Below are 25,177 nucleotides of genomic sequence, written 5' to 3'. Positions count from 1 at the left end.
TAAGTACATGACACTCAATCAAATTTGTATTTCAGGTAAACAACAAATAACTTTTAAGTATAGCTATGTCCCATCAAACAATGAATGGTTTCTTTTAGTCTGTCCCAAAGTATCTCCCAAATATTGCATGGGACATAGTCATGCTAAAAAAATATTCAGTATTTATCTGAAATCAAAATTTATTTAAGTAGGCATTCTGTATTTTATTTGGCAACTCTCTTAGATCTTTGCAAAATTGCAAAGTGTTTCTGGGCATCCCCAGTCAATCAGATCTATGTATGTAGCAGTGGACCGTCCTATAGCTTCAGCCAGGATCGCCATCACTGACGTGGAAGGGGGACTGTCATTAGGGTGCATGTGACTGAAGGTGCAGGATTCGCTTTGATGCTGATGACCTCCACTGCAGTTCCAGGAAGGATGGCAGAGCCTTATGGATGGGAACCAAGGAGTTTTAGGTCCTCGCTGAACTTCTAGCCTGACAGGAAGCAGCTACTTCTATGATATCCTTGAAATATCCCCTGGTTAGCATAGGCTAAAAAAGATATTTTAGAAACTCCCCAGAAATATCTGTTTTTCCACAGATAAATACTGTTCGAGAGGCCAAATAGGGTTGTGGGAAGTCACGGGACCGGAAAACAGGCCTGTGGATGATGTTTTGTTTTTATGAGACCCATATTTATGTTCACGACACATTTATGAATGAAAATTAAACAGATAATGAAGAAACATGTCTGATTCTAGTTTTTAAAAACCAGGAGCTACATTTATATAAGAACAAAGGGAATGATCACTGAGAATAGAACATTTAAGTATTTGTAACAACATTTTATGAGGCACTTATAGCGTTTGAAATATTAATAAACCACATTGTACTGTCTCAATTTAAATGATGTGATGATTTGATGCTTCTTATGGAATAATAGTTCATAAAAATGCTACAGGATAAAAAAGATGCTATAGAAATCCTACAAATACTTGTAAAGCTGTTATTGCCATTGTAACAGTATTAAAAGGTGGTCTACCTTGCATCTTTTACTAACTTTTATGGCAGGTTTTATATTGTTTCCATTTGAGAATCCTGTACATGCTATGGCTTCAATAAAGGTTGCCAATCCTATAACAAAAGTTTCAGCCACTGTAGACACAGCATAGTGGTTTTAAAAAAATTAAAAACAGAAGTACCATATGACCTATCAATCCCACTTCTGGATATATACCCCAAAAACCTGCACGCAGGGATTGAAGAGATCCGCACATTCAGGTTCAGGGCAGCATCACTCACAAGAGCCACAAGGTGCCAGCAGCCAAGAAGTCCGCCAACACATCAATCGATAAACCGCGGTACGCAGTACAATGAAGATTGATTGATTTTAAAGATTTTATTTATTTATTAGAGAGACAGAGAGAGAGAGAGAGGGGGGTGCAGAGACATAGGCAGAGGGAGAAGCAGGCCCCACGCAGGGAGCCCGACGCGGGACTCGATCCAGAGGCCCCAGGATCAGGCCCTGGGCTGCAGGCGGGGTTAAACCAGTGAGCGCGCCCCCCCCCCCCCTCCGGGCTGCCCTGAAATGTTATTTAGCCTATAAAAAGGGAATTTCTATGCCACAGTATGGGCGAGCCGCAGTACCAACGTCATGCTAAGTAAAATCAGCCAGCCACAAAAGACAAGTACCTTATGAGTCTCCTTAGGTTCCTAGTTTTGTCGAATTTGTGAGACACGAAACAACCAGGGAAGAGGGGAGGCGGGTGCTGAACAGGCGTTTAAACGGGCTGGTGGCTCAGTGTCGCCGGGGGAAGGAGCTGCGGGGACGGCTGGGGCCACACGCATGCCCTGGACGACCCCGAACTGGCTGCCTGCACACGGTTACGACGGTGAACTTCACGTCCTCTGTATTTTGACTTAAAGACCGTAACGAGCCACATGTACACGCCAGCGCACGACAGTATACACCGAATTCTGACAGACTTCTACATTTGTCGCCACTCTTGCGCACGCTTCTCATTTCCTCCTGGTGTGTATGACTCAGCAGTTCCTCCTTGGAGAGTTTCCTGAAATTGCAAGGCCAAAAACAAAACAAAATTTATTATTTCCAGACTACAGCACAATGTGTAGTCCCCCCCCCCACCATGTAAGACCACCGGAGTCCCTCACTATACCCTGCTTAAGTAATGACTGCACAGGTCACACATTCGGATCACAAAACAAATCAACACTAAGAAAACGTGCTTCGCGCTCGTGAACATTCGGCCTCCTCGTAAGGCTTGCCGGCGGGCGGCTCAGCAGCTCCCAGCGGGACAACCCGGCCGCCGCCCGCCGCCCCTCGGCGCCCCGCCCCGCCCCTCGGCGCCCCGCCCCGCCCCTCGGCGCCCCGCCCCGCCCCTCGGCGCCCCGCCCCGCCCCTCGGCGCCCCGCCCCGCCCCTCGGCGCCCCGCCCCGCCCCTCGGCGCCCCGCCCCGCCCCTCGGCGCCCCGCCCCGCCCCTCGGCGCCCCGCCCCGCCCCGCCCCTCGGCGCCCCGCCCCGCCCCGCCCCGCCCCTCGGCCGCCGCGCGCCGGGCAGGACGCACAGCCGCCGGCCGAGCGAGTCGATGAGCACGCGCGCGACGCCCCGCGCCCGCCGAAGCGCTCGGCGGCTCCACAGCGGCTCGCCATCTTTCCCAGCCGACCGGCCGGGGGAGCGTCTTTCTTCCCGCGACGCGGAAAGGCGGGCGGTGCGGCGGTGAGTCGGCGCGGCCGGTGTCGGCGCCGCGGGCGGGCGGGGAGGCCGCGGGGGCCGGGGCCTGGGGCGACCCGCCGCCTCACCCGGGGTCGCAGCGCCGCTGCTGTCGCGTCACCCCGTTCCGAGAGCGGCCTGGGGAGCGGGACAGGCCGGCGCGGAGCGAGACCCCGACACAGGCGGACGCCGATGTTGTGGCCGTTAGTTACCCCTGAAAGCTGCTCCCAGAACTTGAGCAGACAGCGTCAGCGGCGTAGTTCAGACTTGGCCGCAGTTAATTTTTCAAGACTCCAAGTCGGACTTGAATGTAAAAAGCTGGACGGCGAGTGGGCGTGAAGAGCCGCGCGTTCTCCCTCGGTGGCGGCGGCCAGGGAAGCTGGCCCCGGGGGAGCGGCCCCCGCGCGCGAGCCCTTCTGCCCGCGGGCGCCCGACCTGCCCGCGCAGCGTCCCGGGGAACACAGACCTGACTCGGCAGTTCGTCTTTCTCAGGCAGTTGTAGTGCATCAGATATTTTTTTGCTGTGCCCATTTCCTCTTCGCAGGGACTTTGCTGGGAGATCTCAGTCCTTTGCTGGCTCTCCACCCAGTTTGTTTTCCTGATCTGTCAGACGAAGATAGCCACACTAACGTGAGTTTCTGCGAGAATCCAATGAATGTCTGTGACAGTGTTTGGCACATAGTCCTCAAACACTGCTATTGTAGATATTATAATTTTGAAATTAATGTGAAAGCTTGAAGCAGATGAGAAAGGCGATTTTAGAAAAGGAAGAACCGGAGGAGAGAGCTTAGTATTAACTGCCGAGCAGTAGAATCAGGTGCCTCCGTTAACCTGAACCAACACACGATGGTCGTTTTTCCTGAACACTTTGCTTCTTGGACTGAGATCTGCCGTCACCAGGAGCTGTTAGAAGTGCAGAATCTCAGGCCCACATCAGACGGGCTCCGTCGGAAGCGGTCTTTCACAAGATCCCCAGCAGGTTTAGACGCAGTTTTGCTGGGAGGAAGTGTGAGATCGACTGTGGGATTTCTCCCGGAGCTCCGGCCTTCGGTCAGTGACCTCGGGCCTCGCAGGAGGGCTTGCAGCTGGCGCCGCTCTTCCACCTCACCTCCTTGACTTTCTGGGTTTCTTCAGTTCCTGGTCCTGGGTAAAGCTCTGCATCTGCTGAAGGTCATTGGAGAAAGTAGCATGGCCCAGTTACATGACTTTTGCGGGTCACAGTCAAAACTCAGCTTCTTGACAGGTTTTGGATGAATCTCCCTTGGTGTAGAGTTCCCGGTAGAGCTGTCTTGCCGGGTGTTCATTCCCGCATTCCAGCTTCCTGACACAGCGACACACTCCTGGCTTCCCAGGGAACCATTCCACCGTCTTCTTGATCATTACACGGATGTGAGCTCTGTCGGCTTCTGTTTTTGCTTTAGTACCTTTCTTTCTGTCCCTTTGTTCGTTTCTGTTAATGAAGGACGGTGAAACCTTGTTGCCTTTGAAAAGCCTTTTCCGTAAGCAAGCTGCCATCTTCTCGGAGCTTCTGCTCAGTTCAGAGACTCCCTTTGTCACCTCAGTCCTTCACTACTTAGAAGTACGTTTCTCCTTGGCAACCTGTGGAAGTCATTTCACAGATAACCAACTAATTAAGCAATCCAGTGGCTTCCCTGCCCCCGGATTTTAGTTTTCTCAGCTTCCCTGAAGTATTTAATACAGTTGACTAATGCCCCTTTCACTGTAAGGCCCTATTGGTTTCTGCAAATTGCATTTTTCAGCTTGTGCTCTACTGCTTTATTAGTCTTAACTCCCTTCTCTTGTGTTTGGGTCTTCTGAAGGCTTTATTCCTTAGTTTAACTCTTCCCCCCGCCCTCCATAAAGTGTACAGGCATCCAGTATTTCTGTTTCTAGAGTGCAATGGAGATCCTTTCCCACTGTTATTATTACTTGGTATTTTGGTTTTTCATTTTTAAACATAAAAAGTTGTGGGTTTTTGTTTGTTTTTACTATTAGTAGTTGGCTTCATTTATCAGTATGCTTGACCAGTTCCTTTGCTCAACATTGTTTCTTTTATTCAGGCCTTTTTCCTTTGAGGTTAAACTTCTGTAATATGTCAAGAGTCCATGGGCTGGAGACTTTCTTAGTCTTTTTACATTGGAAGAAATCTCTATTAGTTTGCTGTGGCTGCCATGACAAATTCCACAGACTAGTACCTTAAATAACTTATTTTCTTGCAATACTGGAGGCTGGAAATCCAAGATCACAGTGGCACCCAGATTGATTTCCTTCTTTCAGCTTGTAGATGGTTACCTTCTTCCTGTGTCTTCACCTCATCTTCCCCCTGTGTCCAGATTTCTTCTTATAAGGACACCAGTCATATTGGATTAGGGCCCATGCTGATGACGTCATTTTAACTTATTACCTCTTTATGGAGATACCATCTCCAAGTATAGTCATATTCTGGGGACCTGGGGTTTAGGATTTCAACATAAGAATTTTGGAGGAATATGGTTCAGACCATACAATGTCTCAATAATCTTTCCCATTTTATTTATTTGACATACACACACACAGGACAAGCAGGGGGAGAGGGAGAAGCAGGCTTGGCAGGGAGCCTGCTGTGGGGCTCCATCCCAGGACCTGGAGATCATGGCCTGAGCTGGAGCCAGGCGCTTAAACGACTGAGCCACCCAGGCACCCCTAGTCTTTCCCATTTAAAAAAAAGCCTTTTGTAAAATATGAAATACAGAAAACTGTGTAAAATATAAATGTTCATCCTTGCAAATTATTAAAAAACATATACCTTTGTGATTACTGTCAATATCCCAGAAACCCTCCAGAGCTTTTTTTAATCATTTCATTCTTGATCTCAGAGGGAAGGATTTTAGTACTTACCATCACGTGCAGGGTTTGCCTATAGTACACTTTCTGGCAAAGTTTTCTTTTATTCTTGGTTTGCTAATTGTTTTAGTCATGAATAAGTTTATCCTGTTTCACTCCTGATACTGATTTTGGTGGCCTTCTCTTTTTCTTCTTAATCTTACTATAGGTTTATCACATTTTTTAAGTTCTTTCAAAGAACTAATTTTTGGTTTTATTTATTGCAAGTTTGTGTCCTAACTTATTGTTTTTCACACGTGTTTATTTTTGTATTGAATCCTTTCTGTGGTTCTTTTTCAGGCCTGAGGTGTTTCCTGCTATGTATGCATTGATCAGAGCCTTGCTGAAGACTCAAGGGAGTCTGGTTCCTTTTTTTTTTTTTTTTTTTGGTATATTTTTTTTATTGGAGTTTGATTTGCTAACTTATAGTATAACACCCAGTGCTCATCTCATCAAGTGCCAAGGGGGGTCTGTTCCCATACCAGTTCTCTGACACAGACTGGATGTCCTGCAGTTCAGTTCAGACACAATATACCCAGAGTAGTGCACACCCTCACAAGTTAAGGTCACAGTCCTGTTCAAGGCTGTCTCCATGACAGACACACACCTTGGGGACCACCTTTGTGTCCTCTCTGTGAAATCCAGGCATGTCACTTTCCTGGCACATCTGTGTGTCACCAACCAGCTCCTCTGAGTCTCAGTGTGCAGAGTTTTTATTGTGGTTTCAGTATGTGGGCATGACTGGTTAAATCATTGGCCATGTGATTGAACGTCACCATTTTCCTTCCTTCCCTGAGGTTGGATGGTTGAAAGTTCCAACCCTCTAATCATGTGCCTGGTCTTTCTGATGACCATCCCCCACCCTGAAGCTACCTTGGGGCCCAGCAGAGTCACATCAGTAGCACCTCATCACAAAAGACACTGCTGTCACTCAGGAAATTTCTTGGGTCTTTGGAGGAACTGAGGTCAAAGACCAGATGTCCTTTATTATATTGCAGGGGCCCTGTGCAGATCTCTGGAGCTCTGTCTTTGCAACTTTCTCTTGTCTCGGTCCCCAAGATTCTCAGCTCTATTTCCACAGGGGCTTTCTGGGCTCCGTCTGAGTTCCCCCTTCCTGTGCGCATGGCCTGGAAACTGTTAGGAAGGCAGTAACCTGGGGCAGTGGAAGGGTTGTCTGCGTTTGGTTCCCATTTTCCAAAGACTGTTATACTTGCTTGGTGTCCAGTGTCTTGAAAACTTGCTTCATAGATTTTGTGCAGTGGTTTTGGTTGTTCAGGCAGGAAAGTACACCTGATCCCTGTTACCTCATTTTGGCCAGTAGCCTGCTACTGGGGGTAGTAGCGCTCTGGGGATCATGGGGTACGGTAGCGTTTCAGCCTTCCTGCTAGTCTTTGAGTGCTTCAAATTTTCTCCACCCTCTGGTCTTTATGGTTGCTAGATCTACTCTCTGGATGTTCTTTTCCCAAGTCTTCCTAAGGTTAGCTTCTTATCATTTTTTTTCTGCTTAAATATTATGGTTATCTTTTTTTTTTTTTTTTTTTTTAAGATCTTAGTTTAGGGCAGCCCCGGTGTCTCAGTGGTTTAGCGCCGCCTTCAGTCCAGGATGTGAATTTGGAGACCCGGGATCGAGTCCCACGTCGGGCTCCTTGCATGGAGCCTGCTTCTCCCTCTGCCTCCCTCTCTCTCTCTTTCTCTCTCTCTCTCTCTCTGTGTCTCTCATGAATAAATAAATAAAATATTAAAAAAAAAGATCTTATTTTATTCATTTGTGAGAGACCCAGACACAGAGAGAGAGGCCAAGACATAGGCAGAGGGAGAAGCAGGCTCCCTGCAAGGAATCCAATGCGGGGCTCAATCCCTGATCCCAGGATTAGGACCTGAGCCGAAGGCAGATGCTCAACCACCGAGCCATCCAGGCGTCCCAAATGTTGTGGTTATGTACTGCTGTGTGACAAACCACCTCAAAGTTTAGAGGCTTTGAACAGCCATTTTATTTCTCATGATTCTGTGGGATTATGGGCCTTAACTGGACTCATCTGCATAGTTCGTTCGTTCGTTCGTTCGTTTATTTATTTATTTATTTATTTATTTATTTATTTATTTTTAAGATTTTATTTATTTACTCACGAGAGACACAGAGAGAGTGAGAGGCAGAGAAACAGGCAGAGGGAGAAGCAGGCTCCACGCAGGGAACCCGATGCGGGACTCGATCCCAGATCTCCAAGATCACACCCTGGGTGAAGGCGGCGCTAAACCTCTGGGCCACCGGGGCTGCCCAGTTCTTTTATTTCACATGATTTTGGCTGGGTTACCGTGAGATTGGACTGGGACCATGAGGATGACTCGGACTGGAACCATGAGGATGACTCATTCACATGGCTGGCCATTGATGATGTTTGCCAGCTGGGAGCTTTGCGACCCTACACATGGCCTGTCCATGTGGCTAGGCCTCACAGCATAGCAGCAGAGGTACAGTAGTAGGCATTCCAAAGTGATAAAGTAGAAACAGCTGAACCACCATAGGCCAAACCAGGCCCAGAACCAACGCAGCATCACTTCTCCACAATATTTTGGCTAAATATTGTGAAGCTTTATAAAAACCTTTGCTCATAGAAGATTGTGATGGAAACTTCATCCTGCTTTTGAAACAGGAATTGCATTCTACTCTTGAACTGGGCGAAGGCATATGACTGAGTACCTGACTGCTGTTATCTGTATTTTTAACAAAAGTTGGACCCTCTGCAAAAGGGATTTTACTAGCAACTAACATACCTAGAAAACAATGAATTGTAAATTGTAAGATCTCCCATTTATAATTCTTGGTAAACCGCTGATGTAAGCTTATCTTATACTTTTTCTTATAAAACCCCTAACTTTTCCCCTGCAGTGGGCCACAATTTGGGTTGCTCCCCAAATTGCAATTCTAAACCCTAAATAAATGCTTTTATTTCAGTTTTTCCTCTTTCTGTAGCCAACGGTGGTCACAGTCCAAAGTCAGGAGGAGGGAAAATAAACTCTGTCTCTCAATGGGGACTTGACAGAGTTCTTGGTTATCTTTAATCTCCTCAGAGACCTTCCCTACATTGCTTAATCCATCTGTGCCATTGTCCTTCATTTTTTTTCCGCAGGACATTTCACTGTCTCAAATTGTTTTGTCAACTTATTGTCCCCTCTTGTCCCCTGTTTCTGTGTACCCTCCCCTCCATGTGGCTTCTTAACAAAACCTGGCCAGGCTAATTTCCTGGTGTCCCCATCATATAAGACAGTGCCCAATATTCGGTAGGTATTTAATAAATGTTGAACAAACGAATGCTGAACTTTTCTCCAAAACCATGTTCTTTTTTTTTTTTTTTTTTTTTTTTAAATTTTTATTTATTTATGATAGTCACAGAGAGACAGAGAGAGAGGCAGAGACACAGGCAGAGGGAGAAGCAGGCTCCACGCACCAGGAGCCCGACGTGGGATTCGATCCCGGGTCTCCAGGATCGCGCCCTGGGCCAAAGGCAGGCGCCAAACCACTGCGCCACCCAAGGATCCCCAAAACCATGTTCTCATTCTGAATTTCTTTTGACGTTAATAATACCACCTTTTTGTTGTTGGTCAGCCTTGAAATCTTGGCCATGCTTGCTGTTTTCTTTCCTTACGTACATTCAGCAGCTGAGGCTTATAGAACTGAACTTTAGAATGTGATTCAGCATCCTTTTGCTATTTCAGCCTCCTTGTAGGACTCTCTGAATCCAGTACATTCTGTACACTTAGTACTGTGATTTCCCCAAATGTGACTCCCTCGCCATTCACAGCTACTGTTAGCAGTTGAGGTTGGCCATCGGCATTGTCCCACAGCCGACCTGTCATACAGCTTTCTCCCAGCCCCACCATGTCCATCCTCGAATTTACAGTTTTGAAGGTTCATGGACTCCTCAGCCACCCTCACCTTGCCCTCTTAGGCACACTTCCCTGTCTCTTGCCGATGCCCATTCTTGTGCCAGTTTCTCCCAGTCAGATGTGGTTGCTTCATCCTTTGAATCCCTGTATAGCTTTGACCATATGCATTTGCTGCTTGACATGTATTGAATGTCTCTCATGCGCCACCCACTGGGCCAGGTGTTGGGCTTGGAAAAGTGGAGGGGGCAAGATGGAGAGTCCTCAGGAAGGTGAATTCCGATTGGAATAAGATAGTACTTTCTCCTGGAAAAGTTCACATCATAGCACAGTGGTTTTCTAACCTCACTGCCAGTTGGAATCATCTGAGATGCTTTAAAAAGCCAACGGCCTGGGTCCCACCCTTAGAGATTCTGATTTGATTGATCTGGGATGTGGCCAGGAGATTGGGGGGGGGGGGTTAGAAGCTTGCCAGGTGATTCTAATGCACAGCCAAAATCCCCAGCCACTGTGCCAACAGAAGAGACTGACCAGTGCATGGCTAATTTGATTGTGTGTTGTGCTAGAAGAATAAAGACCATGCTAGGAGCACAAAGGAGGAGTGTTTAATATAGCCTGGAGTTGCTTTTATTTTTACAAATAAAAAGACTAAAATCTCAGGACTTTCTCATCTGGGAAATCCCTTATTTGATTTTTACTCATCGTAAATATGGAACAGGCTGTCCAAAAGAACTTTCTGCAATGATGGAAATGTTCTATGTCTGCCCTGTCTAGTGTGGCAGCCACTAGACCCATGTGGGAGCACTTGAAATGCAGCTAGCATGAATGAGGAACTGAATTTTTAATTTTATTTAAAATAGCCACATGTGTTTAGTGGATACTGTATTGGGAAGTATCGAATAGAGGCGGTATTGAGTATTCAAATGATTTGACAGTGTTTCTGCAGAGCCTTAGATGAAGCAGATTATTTTCTCTGAATGGTTTGGGAGTTCAGTCACCTTGCTTGAATCTTCATACCTTTCTATTGTCCATGTGTTAAAAAAAGAATTTTGAGGGAGAGAGTGGTTAAATACCTCTTCTTTTCTAAAGCAGTTTTACTGAGAAGTGTCTCATATACTATTCCCTCATTCAGAGAGCACAATACAGTGCTTTTTGTATATTCACAGACATGTGCAGCCATCACCATAGTCAGTTTTAGATCCTTTTTCATCACCTCAAAAAGAAGCCCTGTACCATTTAACTACCAACTCTTTGTTCTGTCCCTAGCCCTGAGCACCTACTAATCTACTGTCCATCTCTAGATTTGCCTGTTCTGGACATTTCATATAAATGGGATAATTTACTATCTGGTCTTTGGCGCCTGGCATCTTTCATACAGCACAGTGCTCTCGAGGTTCATCCATGTTGTAGCATGTGTCAGTACTTCATTCCTTGTTATGGCCTAATAATCTCCCATTGTATGGGCACACCACATTTAGTTATCCATAGACATTTGAATTGTTTCTACTTTTTCCGCTCTTGTGAATAATGTGGCTGGAAACATTTGTGTACAAGCTTTTGTGTGGGTATGTGTGTTCATTCCTTGGGTATAAATCTAGGATTGGAATCCTGAATCATACAAAAGGTTCCTATTTTCTTTTTGCCTCAGCAAGAATATGTGAATACCATTTTACTGAGTATTTTTATTTCAGTTATTATTCAGAAAGAAAACATTATCTTAGTGTTAGAGGGAAATAGATAGTATTTATTACAAAACCATTTTTCTATAAATAATTATATTTCATTATGTCTATTACAAATTTTTTAGCCTTCATGCAGGATGCTGTATTCTCTGCTGCTTTGTGAATGTCTGTGGCTGATAACTGGTTATGCTCATGATGATGACTGGATTGACCCCACAGACATGCTTAACTATGATGCTGCTTCAGGAACAATGAGAAAATCTCAGGTATTAAAAAGTGCATGTGCAAGTGGGTAAGACCTTATTGGTCTGTAATGGAAATAGTCTCCTTCTGTTACTGTTTCTCACAGTTTCCAGGATCAAGAGTCATGTATCAATGACTGCAACCATGTAGAATATCTCCCTGATTCTTAGTCTGAGAAGATTTCAACTCCACCTGTTTATTTCTGTCTTAAATATGAACGTAAAGCCCATTGAGCCACAAACTTACTTGATTTTAGTTCTTGGCTAGTATGTAAACGTGAGACTCTTTTTTGGTTGTTCAACACAGATGAAAAATATAACAGTCATAAAATGATGAAGTCACATTTTAGTGTTCTTTAGGTTATTTTCACAACTGAACAATAAAATAAAATCTCTGTTTTGCTTTAGGTAAAATATGGTATAGCAGAGAAAAAGGAATTCAGTCCTGACTTGTCACATGCTGACGAATTGTCGGAATGTTATAGCAAACTTGATTCTTTAACTCATAAGGTTAGAATATTTTTAATTCCTGAATTTTATATTACTTATAGTATGTTAAATTGCTGTTTCCCGTCTTTGCTAACATTATATATGTTTCTGTGTATTGTACAATTTGTATATAATTTTTTCTTTAGTTACTCTAGCCTCGTTTTCTCTTTCATTGCTCTGGCCTTTTTTTTTTTTTTTTTTTTATTTATGATAGTCACACAGAGAGAGAGAGAGAGGCAGAGACACAGGCAGAGGGAGAAGCAGGCTCCATGCACTGGGAGCCCGACGTGGGACTCGATCCCGGGTCTCCAGGATCGCGCCCCGGGCCAAAGGCAGGCGCCAAACCGCTGCGCCACCCAGGGATCCCCCCCTTTTTTTTTTTTTTTAATAGTACTTTTATTTTCCTGTTATAACATTTATCTTGCTATGTTGTAATTATTTCTTTACCAGACTGAGCATTTCTTGGAACAAGAAATATGTTTAATTCATTGATTCTCTATCAGCTGTCACAGTGCTAGGTTATGATGGACTCATGACAAAGGTACCCATGAAGAAATGGGCCTGTGACCACCTGATGAACATAAGAATACTCTTATAAATAGAAGGGATTATTATAATTTAGTGTGTGGTAGCTATTCCTTCATTTATTCAATCCTTTTATATGTATGGCTGAAATAGAGTTTATAAGAAAGGAAATAAATCAAAATTATTAAGGGGTTTGAATGGATGTTGGCTGTGGAGACTCAGCTGGTGGCCCAGTGGAGGGGGCCTCAGAAGGAGACGGGTGGCAGAGGTCTAGCAATGCTGAATGCTCCAGCCGACATAGTGATGGGTGTCACAGTGATGGGTGTCGAGGAGGAAAGTGTTAGGTTTCTCAAGGTGGAATAGGCAAGTTTGGGGAGCTGAGGGAGGAGGGAAAGGGGTGGAGTGAAGGAGGGAGGTTTCCAGCTTGAGAGGCTTGGGGAGCTTGTGAACAGAGATACTGAGATCTAAATTCCAGATCTGCAAGCGCTGCTGTGGTTCTTACTGGGTGTAAATGGTCTCACCCAGGTGCTTGCCACGAGACGCTTGGATAAAATTTGCCTCAGTTTAACTACGTTTTGTAGTATCATGAGCTTGTTTGGTTGTATACTGGGAAATGCCCCGGGGTGTGATCCTGGAGTCCCAGGATTGAGTCCCGCATCGGGCTCCCTGCATGGAGCCTGCTTCTCCCTCTGCCTGTGTCTCTGCCTCTCTCTCTCTCTTTGCACCTCTCATGAATGAATAAATAAATTCTTTAAAAAAAAAAACTCAGGGCACCTGGGTGGCACAGTTGATTGAGTCCAATATTTGGTTTTGGCTCAGGTCGTGATCTCAGGGTCATGAGATTGAGCTCTGCCGTGGGCTCCATGCTCAGTATGGAGTCTGCTTGGGACTCTTCCTCTCCCTCTGCCCACCTTGAAAATAAAGAAATAAATCTTAAAAACAAAACACCCCACAGACAACATTCCCATAAAGGGGCCCCTGGGTGGCTCAATCAGCTAAGCATTCAACTCTTGGTTTCAGCTCAGGTAGTGATCTCAGCGTGGTGAGATGGAGCCCCCCATCTGGCTCCACACTAAGAGCAGACTGTGCTTGAGATTCTCCCTCGCTCTCCCTTTGCAAACCCTCCTGCTCATACACTCTCCCTCTCTCTCTGTCTCAAGTCAGTCAGTCTTAAAAGAATTGCTGATAGTCAGCAGAAACACTGCCAGTCAGGGCTAAGTGCTGGACTTGTATTCCTCATTTGTTGCCTACCTGCCCTTTGCAAAAGAGAGCCCACAGAAAGTAGGGAGTTCTACGTTTTCATATAGCTGATAATTGCAGGCTCCTTACCTTGATCTTGATGGGGCCACTAGGCTAGAAACTTGACCCTTACATGAAACTTTGATGCTATCTAATGTTGGATTTATTTTGTGATTACAGATTGATGAGTGTGAAAAGAGAAAGAAGGAAGACTATGAAAGTCAAAGCAATCCTGTTTTTAGGAGATACTTAAATAAGATTTTGATTGAAGCCAGAAAGCTCGGACTCGTGAGTATTGGTGTGATACTAATCAGTGTAGTGGATATTTTCATTATTTATTTCAAATGGGGAGAGGTGCTTTAAATTTGCTATTTGAACTTTACTAAACAGTTGGAAATTTAATGCATTCATAACTTGGCAAGGAAATTCCATGCTGGCCTTTGTTTTCTACTACTTGCACATGTTCTCATTCACACTGATGTAAGATCATTCTATGCTGAGAAAAAGAACAATGTGTTTTAAGTAGTTCTTCCCCTACCCCCACCAAAGCTTTTTACTGTGGCAAGGGCTACTTTATAGAATTGTATATCATGTGCGTATTGTTTATAATTAATGTTTTTCACATGTATGATCTCTGGTTTTTATGTGAGACAAATAGGTGGATAGTATTACTTTTATTTTATACATATGAAATGTGAACCACATATATATTTACTTCCAAATTGGCTTTTCTCTTGAAATATTTCTCTTTTCTATTTTTTTTCTTTTTTTTTTTTTGGCAAATTTAATTCAGCCTGAAGAAAACAAAGATGATATGCATTATGATGCTGAGATTATTCTAAAAAGACAAACCTTGTTAGAAATACAGAAGTTTCTCAGTGGAGAGGATTGGAAACCAGGAGCCTTGGATGATGCGCTAAGTGATATTTTAATTAATTTTAAATTTCATGATTTTGAAACCTGGAAGTGGCGATTTGAAGATTCTTTTGGAGTGGATCCATATAATGTGCTAATGGTAAGAAGGGACAAGGGGGGCATAAGTTACAGCTCATTTTTAGAAATGCTTTAAAAACTCAACCATAAGTACGTTAAGAACTTGTACGAAGACACTCCTGCTGAATTGACCATGCAGCAGAATGGCAGAGGTGATGTTGCATATCTGAGGCCAGTTCTTTTGTTTTTGCTGACAGTTAATCATTTTGTGGTGGGGAGGATGGCTTGGCAGTAACTCTGCTCTCCACTTCTTCCTGTTTTCCAGGTGCTTCTGTGTCTGCTCTGCATCGTGGGATTAGTAGCTACTGAGCTGTGGACGTATGTGCATTGGTACACCCAGTTGAGGCGTGTTTTATTCATCAGTTTCCTCTTCAGTTTGGGATGGAATTGGATGTATTTATATAAGGTATTAAGTAGGTAGAAGGTTTTCAGATGTTTTAATGTTACTTCATAACAGAAGACTTGGCTCTGATTGGGGCTGAAGGCAGTGACTGGAGATGCCAGGGAGAGGGGAGGACACTGGCAGCCGCTCACCTGTACCTGGTGTTTTGGTCCCTGACCAGTTTGGTGCAGGCCTAATTTTCATAACCCAATTTCTGATGGGTGGTATCTGGGCCAGCTAAATCAAAATAGAGCTAAGTAGATACATTTTTTTTTATTTTTTAAGATTTTATTTGAGAGAGAGAATGAGAGAGAACAAGTCGGGGAGGGGCAGAGGGAGAAGCAGATTCCTCGCTGAGCAGGGAGCCTGACATGGGACTCAGTCTCGGGACCCTGAGATTGTGACCTGAGCCGAAGGCAGATGCTTTACTGACTGAGCTGCCCTGGTGCCCCGGTAGATACATTTTAAAAATTTTTATGTAGGTAGTTGAGGGTATATGCTTTCATTCTTTGCCAGAAAAGATATCAAAATATTATTAAAAAAATATATTATTTTTTAAAAGATTATTTTCTGAATATGAAAATGATATGTTAATAATAATAATAATAATAATAAGGTCATAAGGTGAAATTTGATTTTTAAAAACAATTACCTATAATTTTGTCACCTAGAGATAATTGCTGTCAATATATTGAGATATTTCTTTCCAGTATTTTTTCTAAATTTTAATCCTTTCAAAATTGGGATCATGCTGAATATAGAAAGTCAAATGAAGCACCTACTGTTCCTGTCAAAATAGCATTGAAGGACAATTTTAGATCTTTCTAGCAGGGTGAGTCAAGTAGCAAAATATTTTCAATGAATTTATCGGATTAAATCATTGTAATACATCCTTAACCTTTTGCTCTAAGTTCTATAGCTTCTAGAACTAATTACTTACAAATTAAAGGAAAAAAGTTTGGTTGAATATTGCTATTTTGGCGATTTCCCCCAGGGTTTGTATATATTAAAAAAAAAAAAAAACCCAACACATTATATAGGCCATTTGTGCTGAAACCAGAGTAAAACACCATTTTATCGTGAATTATAAAAGAAAATGAGTAGTCATTTAATATATATAATTATATTTTTGGATGTGGTATGAATTATATCTGAACTAATTTTTTAAAACAATCTTTTCTAGTCAAAGATTTACCTTTCTCATCAAAATTACCTACAAAGATATAGTTCCTTATCCTTACTCGTTGCATTAATACTGTGCTTTGCCATGAGCAGAGAAGAGCTATTTTAAAAATGTATTTTTTTTTCTATTAAAAAACCATCAGCAATCTGTTATCTGGTGAAGAAGACATACTTTGAAGTCAGGTTTTTGGATATGTAGACATAACCTTCATGTTCACAGCCGCTCATAGCTCCCTTTTGGTGTTGGTCAGCTCGCGTTCGCACAGCATCAGGCTGAGGTTGCCAAGATGGAGCCATTAAACAATGTGTGTGCCGAGAAGATGGACTGGATTGGAAGCCTCTGGGGTAAGGTGTTGGTTCATCAGGCCTCATTTTGAATAGAATTTCCAAGAAGGAGAGACCGTATATTCGTAAATACAGAGAAATGATAAAATACCAGAAGGACGCTTTTCCTGACTAAGTCTTCAGTATCAGAAGAACATGCAAGAAGGGTCAGGGTTCAGTCCATGACTCCTGTGCTCATGTAATATCACAGGGAGGGAGCAGGAACCGTGTCTTTACCAGCTCTCGTATTACCGGTCTTCTCCATAGACTGTGATGGAGGTGATGCTCATCTTGTCTGTCTAGTGTTAGGAAGAGTGTCCACAATGTTACTAAAGAAGTGAGTCAGAGTTCATATGAATTAATAACCATTTTATGCTTAATATCCTTATACTGACTTATGAAATCTTATGGTGTAGCTTTACTGTACATTTTTTTTTAAAGATTTTATTTATTCATAGGGTCACAGAAAGAGAGAGAGAGAGAGAGACAGACACACAGGCAGAAGGAGAAGCAGGCACCATCCAGAGAGCCCGATGTGGGACTCGATCCAGGGTCTCCAGGATCACACCCTGGGCTGCAGGCGGTGCTAAACCACTGTGCCACCGGGGCTGCCCTGTACATTTTTTTTTTTAAGAGGAAAGTTCTTTAACTTTTTTTTCCCTCACAGAGTGTATAACATTCTCACTACTGTTGACTGCCTTTGGTTCTGTATATTTAGCAACAGGAATGGTTTAGTGCTCAGAGGCACTTTATAAACCCAAGTCCATAACTGACACAGATAGAATCTCCGCAGATTGTACAAAACAGGGTATCCAAAGTAATGTTTCTTTAAAAATTATGGGAACTAACCCAACCCAGTCTTGCTTCCTGGCTACAGGGGAAAACTGACTGCCTCCTCTAGCTCAGGCTAGTATGTAATGTACATAAGCCTGATTTAGAAAAATTGGGAATAGGGGCAGCCTGGGTGGCTCAGCAGTTTAGCGCTGCCTTCAGCCCAGGGCGTGATCTTGGAGACCCGGGATCGAGTCCCGCATGAGGCTCCCTGCATGGAGCCTGCTTCTCCTTCTGCCTGTATCTCTGCCCCTCTCTCTCTCTCTCTCTCTCATGAATAAATAATACTAAAAAACAAAAAACAAAAAAAAAAGAAAAGAAAAATTGGGAATAATGTTCTTTATTTTGCAAAATAAGAACTGACTTTTTAAATTGAAATTTTATTGAGATGATCCTAGATGCACAGGTATTTGTAAGAAGTAAAACAGATGGGTGTACCCTTCCCCATTTTCCCCAGTAGAAGTGTCTTACCTGACTATAGCAATCACAGCCAGAATATTGACTTTCGTGTAATTCAGCAATCTCGCTCAGATTTCTGTGGTTTTACTTGGCTTCATTTGTAGGTGATAAGGAACAGTTTTTAAATATTTACCTTTTAGAAATTTTCATAAAATAAAATGTTTTAGCCACATAAGACTTGTCTAATTTGAAGAAATTTTTAAAATATTTTGGACACAAGGTGAAAAATTTTTAAATCAGTGTTACAGGGGAAGCTATTTGTACAGCATTTAAATTTGGTTGGTGGCAGGGACAGGGACAAAACCAAAATTGTCTTATTTGGGAATGAAATGTGACTTTTTTTTTAATGACTCAGTGTTTTGTCTGTTTCTTTAAATAGAATTGTTTAGAAGTTCATGGACCTATAAGGATGACCCATGCCAAAAATATTATGAGCTCTTACTAGTCAACCCTATTTGGTTGGTCCCACCAACAAAGGTAATAGAATACATTTTGTAAAAGTTGCTTCTACAAAGTCTGTGAAAAATCTCTTCTATCTATTAAAAGTTGTTAGTGTTTTTTACAATCATTTTGCTAATAATAAACTCTTGTAGAAAATATACTTCTGTTGCACAGTGATTTTCACATTAAAAGCATTTTAATTTATGAACATAATTTTGATCCCAGTGCATGGTGAATTTTGGCTCATTCTGTGTGCTCCATCCTTTGAGGGAAAAATTAAGTTGCTGTGATCTTTTGTTTTAGGCACTGGCAGTTACATTCACCAACTTTGTCACGGAGCCATTGAAACACATCGGGAAAGGAGCTGGTGAATTTATTAGAGAGTTCATGAAGGAGCTCCCAGTATTCCTTCACATTCCAGTGCTCATCATCATGGCGTTAGCTGTCCTGGTTAGTATAGAGCACTGTTGACTGTCAACAGGACTTGTAGAAAAAATGCAATTATAGAACTTAGACTTTTCTGCTGTTGTAAATCAGGCTAAATTATGCTTATTGGTATGAAAAGATGATTTTTAAGTGATACAGATTTTTTTTTTTAAATTTTTATTTATTTATGATAGTCACACACAGAGAGAGACAGAGAGAGAGAGGCAGAGGCAGAGACATAGGCAGAGGGAGAAGCAGGCTCCATGCACCAGGAGCCCGATGTGGGATCCGATCCCGGGTCTCCAGGATCGCGCCCTGGGCCAAAGGCAGGCGCTAAACCGCTGCGCCACCCAGGGATCCCTACAGATTTATTTATACTTACATATATATATTCCTTTAAGTGAGGACATGATTCTCATTTGACTGTAGATGTCATGGCAGTGACTTAGAATAATAACATCTTTTTAAATTTGTTCTTTAACTTGGTGAATTAATATACATGAAGGCAGTTGTTTAGTCCTCTTTGAGAAAGGGGGCCTTCTTATCTCAGACTGAGTTTTTGCCTCACCGAGAAGGGAAGAGCATTGGTGTTCCCATGGAATCCGGTCAGGATGTGGAAGAAGGTAGGTTACTGAGAAGCAGTGGGGGGGATCCAGGAACAGGCATTTATTAAGAAGAAACATTATTCATCATTCTTCTGTGGTCTCTTTGGCTTTTTTATTGTTGAGTTTTGGCCTCTACCTTAAGAGAGCAATTGTCACATAAAATGAAATGTAAAAACCCAGATGTGCCTGGGAAAGGCCAGGTTTGTATTTGTAAAGAAATGAACCTATTTAAGGTTTATGACTTTAAATATTTTCAGTGTTTACTTTCTCTGATGGGTATGAATAGACCCAACATAAGAGCAATTATCAGACAATTAGTACCTTCCAGTTTAAATTATTAAAAAGAATTGTGTTCCCTGAGGATACAAAATTTACTACATCTTATTCACTTTGAAATTATTCCTGTTTTGGTTTTGTGTTTTGGCTTGTGATTACAGGACTCCGGTTTAGGGGTATGGTTTTGTTAGGTGACATTAATTGTATAGTAGTGCAGATTTTCCTGGACTTCGGATGGGATTACATCCTGATAAACCCACTGTAAGTTGAAAATATCATAAGTCAAAAATAGACTTGCTGCACGTAGCCTTCAGGAATCGCAGCCTGGCCCAGTCCGCCTTAAACATGCACAGAACACTCCTGTTAGCCTGCACTTGGGCAGAATCATCTAACACAAAGCCTGTTTATAACAAGGGCCAGACATCTCACAGTTCATTGAACGTTGTACTGAAAGGGAGCAGCAGAATGGTTGTGTGGGTACGGAGTGGTTTTGAAGGTAGGGGTGCTCCACCCTCGTGTCTGCATGGCCAACTGGGGGCTGCCCCTGCCCAGCATCACCAGAGGGGATCGTACCCGAGGTTGTTAGTCCAGGAAAAGATCCAAATCCTAAATTTGAAGTAGTTTCTTCTGAATGCACTGCCACTTTCCTGAGCACTATGAAGCCGAACAGTTCTAGGTCAAACCATCCTCAGTGGGGGATGATGGTTGTCTCTGAAACTGAAATTATAAACAAAAACCCATCATCTCTTATTGCTTCATGTGCCTAAGAAAAGGACTTTTACTACTATTGTCTTCAAATGGTTTCTTCAGCACAGTGATTTTCAAACTTGTTTTTAGGACCCTTTTGCATTTTTTTTTAAAGATTTTATTTCTTTATGAGACAGAGAGGGAGGGGCAGAGACACAGGCAGAGGGAGAAGCAGGCTCCATGCAGGGAGCCCGACGTGGGACTCGATCCCGGGTCTCCAGGATCCCGCCCTGGGCTGAAGGCAGGCACTAAACCGCTGAGCCACCCAGGGATCCCCCCTCTTTTGCATTCTTAATTACTGCAGACCACAAAAACAAAAAAGCTGAAGACAAAAAGAGCTCTTGTTACGGGGGTTTTATTTTTGATACTTACCATATTAAGTACACAAGGACACCATCCATGAGCCGTCAGAGTGTGGAAGTCATTCTAGCCCCAGGAGACCTCCCCAAACGCTCAGAGGGGAAGAGTAAAAAAAGACTAAGGTCTTTGAAATATGAAAAGTTTGACCTCACAGAGTTCCTGAAATGGTCTCTGGGATCACCCCCAAGGACCCCTAGACCACGCTTTGAGAACTGCTGCCTATTTTTCTCATGAAACGGGACTCAAAGGCCATTGAACTTAGCTGTCACTAGAGTCAAGTTTGTATTTATTTGTAGAAAAGTTACCCACATGAGAATGTTTATGGAATCGATGTGCAACTCTAATGTTTAGCATTTACCTCAGGTGGGTGTGAAAATAGCTGATGAGCAGTTCACAATTAGTACCTTCTAATTCGAGTTTCTAGGTTTTAGCCAAACTGCCCTTGTTACAATTCAGTCAAAATGTTCAGCTGATTAAAATGTCTACTTAACACTTAATCTAAAAAGAGGTCTCTAATGAATCAATAGTGAAACAGGTTTGTGTGTCCAAATGCCATAAGTCAAGTTAGGTAATTTTGTTAGCACCTTGGATGATTTCATTGTGAGTCAGCAATTTAAATACTCAGGACTATGTATTTCTTTTCCTTCTAGAGTTTCTGCTATGGTGCTGGAAAATCAGTTAATATGCTGAGACATTTAGGTGGTCCTGAGAGAGAACCACCCCGGGCACTTGGGCCAGGTGATAGAGGACGGCTGAACGAAGTTGATTATAGACCCCATGGTGGAGCAGGTGATGCAGATTTCTATTATAGAGGCCAGATCAGCCCCATTGAGCAAGGCCCTTATGACAGAACATATGAGGGTAGAAGAGATGTTTTGAGAGAGAATGATGTTGACTTGAGACCTAAGACTGGCAACAAGAGCCCCGAAGTGCTCCGGCCATGTGATGTACCATACGCAGAGGCGAGGGAGCATCCCAAGATGGTACCCGGTGTAAGTCAGCAACTGTTTATTTTGCTGTCCCTTCATGCTAGGCTAAGTGCTTCCTGAGAGCGTCTGGCTAGGCATTTCTTCTTTTACTTTCCATGGTTAATTATGTCAATATATAATTGTTTACTTTCTCTTTTCTGGTCAAATTTCAGCCCTCTCAGAAGAAATAAAACGAGATTTAATTTTTATGTTATATACTATTTAACAGAACAGGTGGTAATTCATAGAAATTTTATAGGAAACCAAGTGTGACTGAAATTTTTGCCTTTGAAGAGCTCAGAGAAAAGTCCTCACTGAAGGCCTGGAACCCCGAGGAACCTGCAGGAGAGCCCTAAAGGCTCAGCTGGATGGAAGAGGGGTCAGGAGGGGTCATAATACCCCGCTTTCCCAAATCTTTGGTATCATTGGCTAGACGTTTTATTTTTATTTTTTTTTTAGATTTTGAGAGAGTGAATGAGAGAGAGCACGCGAGAGCATGAGCAGGGGGAGGAGCAGAGGGAGAGGGAGAAGCAGACTCCCTGCTGAGCAGGAGCCCAACGTGGGTCTTGATCCCCCACCACTCCAGGATCGTGACAGGAGCCCAAGGCAGACGCTTAACCAACTGAGTCACCCAGGCGCCCTTAGACCCTTACTTTCTACCTGCAGGATTGGCCATTTAAAGAGACATTTACATTTCTGTTTGAGAGAGAAATTTACATTGTCATTTACAAAGTTTAAGTTGCACCTGTAAACCTTTGAGAAATAGTTATGAGCACAGTAGAATCTAGAAAATCAGAATCCTTCCCATGGAGTTTCTTATAAGAATAAACATACCCATATACATCTAGAAAATTTTCAGGTGTTCCTTTCAGCTTTACTGGTTAACGGTAATGCACCGCTCATCACGGATCCTCCAGGGATTTCCCGGCGCACTTGAAGGGAAAGCTCGTGATCTCAGTGGCCTGGGGCCTGGAATGTCCCACAGTGGCCCTCCGTTAGCACGTGGCTCTTCTCCTCCTACGCTCACTCTCCTTTAGCCGCAAGGGCCTCCTTGCTGTTCTGTGAACTTAGAACCTTTTTACTTGCTGTGCCCTGTGTATTCGTGTGGTGCGTTTCTTCAGGCCTTTACTGCGGTACCACCTTTCTACCCTAATTTAAGCAGCAGTCCAACCCCAGCTTGGTATTTTGTTAATTTGTTGCTTGGCTCCCCAAGCTAACTGGAAGTTCGAGTGAGGGCAAGGATTTTTGTCGGTTTTGTTCCTGCTGTATCCCCAGTACCTGGGACTTAATACAGACTCAGTAAATTTTGTCGAATGAATTATTCTCACCAGGCAAGAGGAGTTAGCAGTCCTGGTCACCAGTCCTCTTGGCCTTCCTCAAGCTGGGTGACCAGACCACCTGGCATATCCTAGGTGCCCCACTCCTCCACACACAGCTCTGTGAGGCTTAATAACATTTACATAATTATAGCACCACACCGGAGCTGGGATTTGAGAGTTTGGTACAGATTTGCATAGGAACTTGTTAAATGCATTTGATTTGATTATTGAATCTTCATATTATGTTAAACAACTAAAATGTAATTCTCTGCAGCATAAATTACCTGTTTTGGATACAAAGCCCAAAGGAATGGAGGGAATCCAGGCAGAAAGCACACCCTCAGAAAGCAGTACTGAAAGCAGCCAGTGTGTGAGGCGGGGCTCTGGCGCAGACGCCTCAGAGAAGGTGGAAGGTTCTCCGGCAGAGAAAGAGGCCCAGCTCAGGACTGATGCCAGAAGCAGCCCAGAGGCAGGCAGCGCGTGCAGCCCAGCCAGCTGTGGAAAGGATCCGGATGGCGGCCCACATGCCTAGAGGAGCACAGACTTCGACCGCAGCTTGGAGGTCATCTTTGGGTTTTGTAAAGTATACTCTTCACAACTACCGCTCTTCTCCAGATGTCCTTTTACTCCACAGGTGCTGACTTACATACCGATATTTTTACTGACCATCAGAACTACCTAATACATACCTCAGTTTGACTTTATCTTTTGTCTAATTTCACTTTCATACTGATACCTCCTGTGAAGTTTGAGGTGTTAATTTTGCAGCAGGACCTTATAAATGAACATATGGCAAGCATCTCACTAGTTTCAAATAATTAAAGAGGATAGTTTGGATCAGGGGACATTGAAAACTGAGTTTTATGGTTCACAGGCATATATAGGAACCAACTAGCCAACGTGGGTATTTCCTAGTGAAAGTCCTATAATACCTACTTCAGTTAATGATTTTTTGTGCATTGGATTCGCTGTTTCCAAAAGTGGTGGGGAAGGCCACTAGTCGGCTTCACCGTCTTGGTACGCTTCAGTGTCTTGATGCAGTCTTGGAGTCCGCCCCCATCATCGTGGCCTCGGCCTTCCGAATCTGCCTCCATCGCTCAAGTCTTCCAGTGGCGACTGGGCCTGCTTCCTTAAGCCCCCTTTCTTTCTTTTCCCTCAGCTAAGACAGAACTGAAGATTACCAGAATTTAGTTACCACAGCTGGTTAATAAGTAGGTAATCTTGGTTTTCCGTAGCCAGACTAAGAATAGCTTTACTCCTTCCCTGCCAAATGCATACTTTACACATTGGTCGAGTACATTATTTTTGCTAAACAGCAGAGTCTCTGTACATCCCTGGTGAAGTTTAAAAAGATGCCATTGTCAATGAAGATTTTAAAAAATCACCCCAGCAAGAGGATGTAAAACTTCACGTTCATATTATTTTCTAGTTTAATACTGCAAACACTTTAGTAACTCGTCAGAAAGGTAGTTTTTTCCAGCAAATGCAATAGGATTTTATATAAAAGTTTACATCACAGTAGATATGTAACAAATGAACTACTGCAAGGCTGCCTGCAGTTGGGAGTGGATTTATGAATAGCCGTGCTTATTAAGTCCTCCCTGAGGGCCAGACCGACTCACACCAACCTGATGGGTAAATATGTGCCCAGGGTGGTAGCTGTCCTCTGAGCTGACTGGATTCTGAAGAGCAGTGACTGTCTCAGGTGACAGCCTGGAGCTGTGAGAGTGGAGTTAATGCTGTTTGAACTCGACTGCTTTTTATCCGAGAATGAATCTGTAAAAAATTAAGTAAAATCTCCTCTTTGTCTTCTTTTATTACAGATAACCGTTGGGGGATGCAGTCCACTTTGAGAGCTAGCAGGGCAACACACTGCTGCTGTTGACAGCAATTTAGGGAAGACAATAAAGCAGACTGAGCAGATCAAGGCCAGTTCATAACTCGAATAGAATTGTTTATTGTCCAGCCCATATTTATTATTAAAATCAAGGATTTTAGCAGCAGGCTTTTTGGAAAATCACAATAGGTTAGACAGCTTTTTAAAAGCAGTTCTTAAAAAAAAAAAAAATAAAAAAATAAAAGCAGTTCTTAAATGGAATAGATAATGTGGAATGTTTACAGGGTCTAAGAACCGTATACACAAAATAAACACTTATTTTTACATTATTATGGTTCGTGTGCTGTCTTTGCTCATTGAATATGCTTCTAAGAAAAAGCCCCCATGAAATGAGG

General features: G+C 43.2%; 2 protein-coding genes and 1 long non-coding RNA gene across 16 annotated transcripts in view; 1 reads left to right on the top strand and 2 right to left on the bottom strand.

Annotated features, from left to right (window-relative positions):
- Positions 1 to 1,364: 1,364 nt before the first annotated feature.
- Positions 1,365 to 2,347, bottom strand: LOC140638099 (uncharacterized). Its single transcript, XR_012035282.1, has 2 exons — positions 2,158 to 2,347; positions 1,365 to 2,049 (listed from the first exon to the last, which is right to left on the bottom strand). It is a non-coding gene; the product is annotated as an uncharacterized lncRNA (long non-coding RNA).
- Positions 2,348 to 2,558: 211 nt separating this feature from the next.
- Positions 2,559 to 25,111, top strand: CLCC1 (chloride channel CLIC like 1). Of its 9 annotated transcripts, XM_072834837.1 has the most exons (13): positions 2,578 to 2,717; positions 3,256 to 3,341; positions 11,263 to 11,403; positions 11,788 to 11,889; positions 13,813 to 13,920; positions 14,426 to 14,647; positions 14,891 to 15,031; positions 16,441 to 16,534; positions 18,183 to 18,280; positions 18,548 to 18,694; positions 21,309 to 21,650; positions 23,220 to 23,507; positions 24,769 to 25,111. In XM_072834837.1, the coding sequence occupies exons 3-12, from the start codon at positions 11,275 to 11,277 to the stop codon at positions 23,475 to 23,477; spliced, it is 1,641 nt and encodes a 546-aa protein (XP_072690938.1). In that variant the 5' UTR covers positions 2,578 to 2,717; positions 3,256 to 3,341; positions 11,263 to 11,274; the 3' UTR covers positions 23,478 to 23,507; positions 24,769 to 25,111. The 9 variants fall into 9 exon arrangements, 8 of the variants coding, with proteins under 8 accessions (XP_072690941.1, XP_072690937.1, XP_072690938.1 ...); XM_072834836.1 differs by lacking the exon at positions 3,256 to 3,341 and having other exon boundaries at positions 2,570 to 2,717; XM_072834833.1 differs by having other exon boundaries at positions 23,220 to 25,111.
- GPSM2 (G protein signaling modulator 2) overlaps positions 12,050 to 25,177 on the bottom strand; it is a 63,067-nt gene continuing 49,939 nt past the window's right edge. For 3 of the 6 annotated variants that reach the window (XM_072834827.1, XM_072834825.1, XM_072834826.1), the window contains 2 exons: positions 24,574 to 24,721; positions 12,050 to 13,304 (listed from right to left, as the gene is read on the bottom strand). In XM_072834827.1, coding sequence (XP_072690928.1) covers positions 13,145 to 13,304; positions 24,574 to 24,721 — 308 coding nt within the window. In that variant the 3' untranslated portion in view covers positions 12,050 to 13,144. Of the gene's footprint in view, positions 13,305 to 18,950; positions 20,269 to 24,429; positions 24,722 to 25,177 lie in introns of those variants that run through there. The other 3 variants (XM_072834829.1, XM_072834831.1, XM_072834828.1) reach the window with 2 other exon arrangements.

The sequence above is a fragment of the Canis lupus genome, chromosome 8 (genome assembly GCF_048164855.1).
Source record: "Canis lupus baileyi chromosome 8, mCanLup2.hap1, whole genome shotgun sequence".
Lineage (NCBI taxonomy): Eukaryota > Metazoa > Chordata > Mammalia > Carnivora > Canidae > Canis > Canis lupus.
This window is presented reverse-complemented; position numbering and strand designations above follow the sequence as displayed.

Excerpts from the sequence above, each read along its gene's own strand:
- CLCC1 (XM_072834832.1), top strand. The coding sequence starts at position 3,558 with ATGGTCGTTTTTCCTGAACACTTTGCTTCTTGGACTGAGATCTGCCGT. Across the intron at positions 15,032-16,440 it reads ATTGGATGTATTTATATAAG|CTCGCGTTCGCACAGCATCA; the intron begins GTATTAAGTAGG and ends GGTGTTGGTCAG. Across the intron at positions 18,695-21,308 it reads TCATGGCGTTAGCTGTCCTG|AGTTTCTGCTATGGTGCTGG; the intron begins GTTAGTATAGAG and ends TTTTCCTTCTAG.